General features: G+C 37.0%; 1 protein-coding gene across 1 annotated transcript; it reads right to left on the reverse strand.

The window, feature by feature from the left end:
• Positions 1-1,089: 1,089 nt before the first annotated feature.
• Positions 1,090-2,058, reverse strand: LOC129558524 (olfactory receptor 2T2). Its single transcript, XM_055429728.2, has one exon. It carries the CDS (start codon positions 2,056-2,058, stop codon positions 1,090-1,092), a length of 969 nt encoding a protein of 322 aa, XP_055285703.1.
• Positions 2,059-2,643: the final 585 nt, after the last annotated feature.

Consider the following 2,643-nt stretch of genomic DNA (forward strand, 5'->3'; position numbering starts at 1 on the left):
ACTACAATGACATACAGTAACCTATTATTAATCTTTGTCAATTACAAAATCACCCAAAAATGATCCCAGCACATTCTAAGCTTTTGATTGCAAGACAAAATAAACACCAGGTGAATAAAAATGTATTTGCCATATTTTAGTACCTTACACATAAGTAAGAAGTTAAAATTAAATAGGTAAATGGATGGACAGTCCTTAGTGACTGTGGTCTTTTTAAATAAACATTCTATTGTATCAGGATCTTGTATCTATTAAAGCTTCACAAATAACCAAAAGATAATTAATAGAAAAAATAGTACCAGTCTATTAGATGAAAACTTTTACAATAGGAGAATTGACCAAGGGAGCTGATTTAACTAACAAAAGGTCTTGATTTATTCATGTTTTGTTTCATAAGTCATTTTATTAGGGAATAAATGGAAATTACTAAAGGATTATAGCAATGTCTATCTTAATTATAATAGAAGTCAAATCTAATCAATCAGTAAATATTTACTGATTTCCAGACACATAATGAAAAGTTATGATAACAGTTTAAATTTAGAGATTAGAGAACACAGACATTTAAAAAATGTAACAAAGAATACTGAACCCCAAACCCCATTGAATTATCCTTACAAGAGTTTTCTAAATAGAGGTGCTACTATAGTCATCAGAAAATATTTAATTTGTATTGAACATTTGCTTTAAATCAAAAGGACATGAAAATTATTCCTAGTATTTTTTTATTCAAAAGTTTGTCAGCAATACAGACACAAAAAACACATGAAAATATGTAACATAAAAACATCCATTCAGGACTTTCAAAGGGATGTTTGGACTGACTGGGCTGATATACAATGCTACCTGAAGAAAATGCTCTCTGAGAGATGTCTGTCAGTAAATCCAGACAAGTGAGTAGGCTGTTGCTGAGATACTGGCTGTGTTCAGCTCTAGTTCTTAAGTGTTGTTGTCAAAAGAATTATTTTGCATAATATAAATCAGGATTGTGAAAATGATAGTGACTATTTTTCAGAATCAACAATGTATTTTCTAGAATGACTGTGTGCCAGTAGCCACCATACCAAGAAAGTTTGTACCCAGCTCCCTCTAGTATTTCTTGGAGACATCCCCTGCTCTGACTTTCTGGGAGTATGTACATCTCCCCTGTATTCTCCTTAGAGCTGTAGCCACATCTTTATTTCTCAAGCTGTAGATGAGTGGGTTGAGCATTGGAGTAAGGATGGTGTAGAAGGCGGATACAACCTTGTCTTTCTCTGGTGTGTGATATGATTGGGGCAGCACGTTGGTGTAGAAGGCTGCCCCATAGAAAATGATCACCACCATAATATGGGATGAACAGGTAGCAAAGGCTTTGCGTCGGCCCTCAGCAGAGTTCATCCGATGCACTGTGAGGAGGATGCGTGTGTAGGAAACAGAGATGATGGATATAGGGATGAGCAGCATCAGCACGCAGCAGGCATACATCAGGGTCTGGTAGAGCGATGTGTCAATACAGGACAGCTTCAGTACTGCTGGGATCTCACAGAAAAAGTGATTGATCTCTCGGGACCCACAGTAAGGGAAGCTCATGGTAAAGGGAGTCAGCATGAACCCATCCAAGGAGCCACCAACCCAGGAACCCACCACCATAAACAAGCAAATCCTGCGGTTCATGAGGAGAGGATATCGAAGAGGGTTGCACACAGCCACATACCTGTCATAGGCCATGAGGCCCAGCAAGAAGAATTCCCCTCCAATCAGGGTCAGGTAGAGGAAGATCTGAAGTGCACAGCCCAGGAAGGAGATGGTCTTTTCCTTGGACAAGAGGTCTTGCAACATCTTGGGGACAGTGATGCAGATGTAGACAGTGTCCATGATGGACAGTTGGCTAAGCAGGAAGTACATGGGTGTGTGGAGGTGGGAATCTGTGTGAATGAGCAGAATCATGATCATGTTGGCTGTTACAGCCACCAGAAAGATGGAGAAGACCACTGCAAAGATAAATCCAGGGAATGTGGGATGTGTGATGAGGCCCAAGAGGATGAAGTCAGTGGAATTTTGAAGAACAGTCTCCATGTTTACATCACATAATAGCTCCTAGAACTGCAAAGACAGGAAGTTGTTAGGTTAATTAATAATCCAAATTTAGGGAGGGTGTACCATGGATAGTATGTCAGAAGCAGAGTGGGATAAAGGAAAGAACATGACTTCAGAATCATATTGAATCCCAGTTTGGGCATTAATTGTCTATGTAACATTGGACAGAAAAATTAATCTAAAAACTAACTCACTTTCATCATTTGTGAAAAGTTATCATAGGTCTATATTTCTGATCTAAGATATAAATGTAATAATTTATACAGTATCATTTTCAAATTTTTGTTTTTCTTTTGAACTATCTTCTGTATATATTTTATAATCTTATTTAAGAATTAAAATTTCTTCAGTTTGATAACTGTGCCTTACCCTTCATATTGCCTTGCAATCAATAAGTATGGGTAGATTAAATTTAAATTGCTCTCTCCCATTTAATATTGCATTGCTAACATCATGGACATCAATTTCTGATTTCATAAACTGATAAAGAATAAGCATGAAGCCAATAAATTTAGGTAAATTTAATCTTTTGGCTGCTGTTATAATTAAGCTGCTTTGTGAATG

This window comes from Moschus berezovskii, chromosome 8 (assembly GCF_049115385.1).
Source record: "Moschus berezovskii isolate FMDL1 chromosome 8, NW_MosBer_1.0, whole genome shotgun sequence".
Lineage (NCBI taxonomy): Eukaryota > Metazoa > Chordata > Mammalia > Artiodactyla > Moschidae > Moschus > Moschus berezovskii.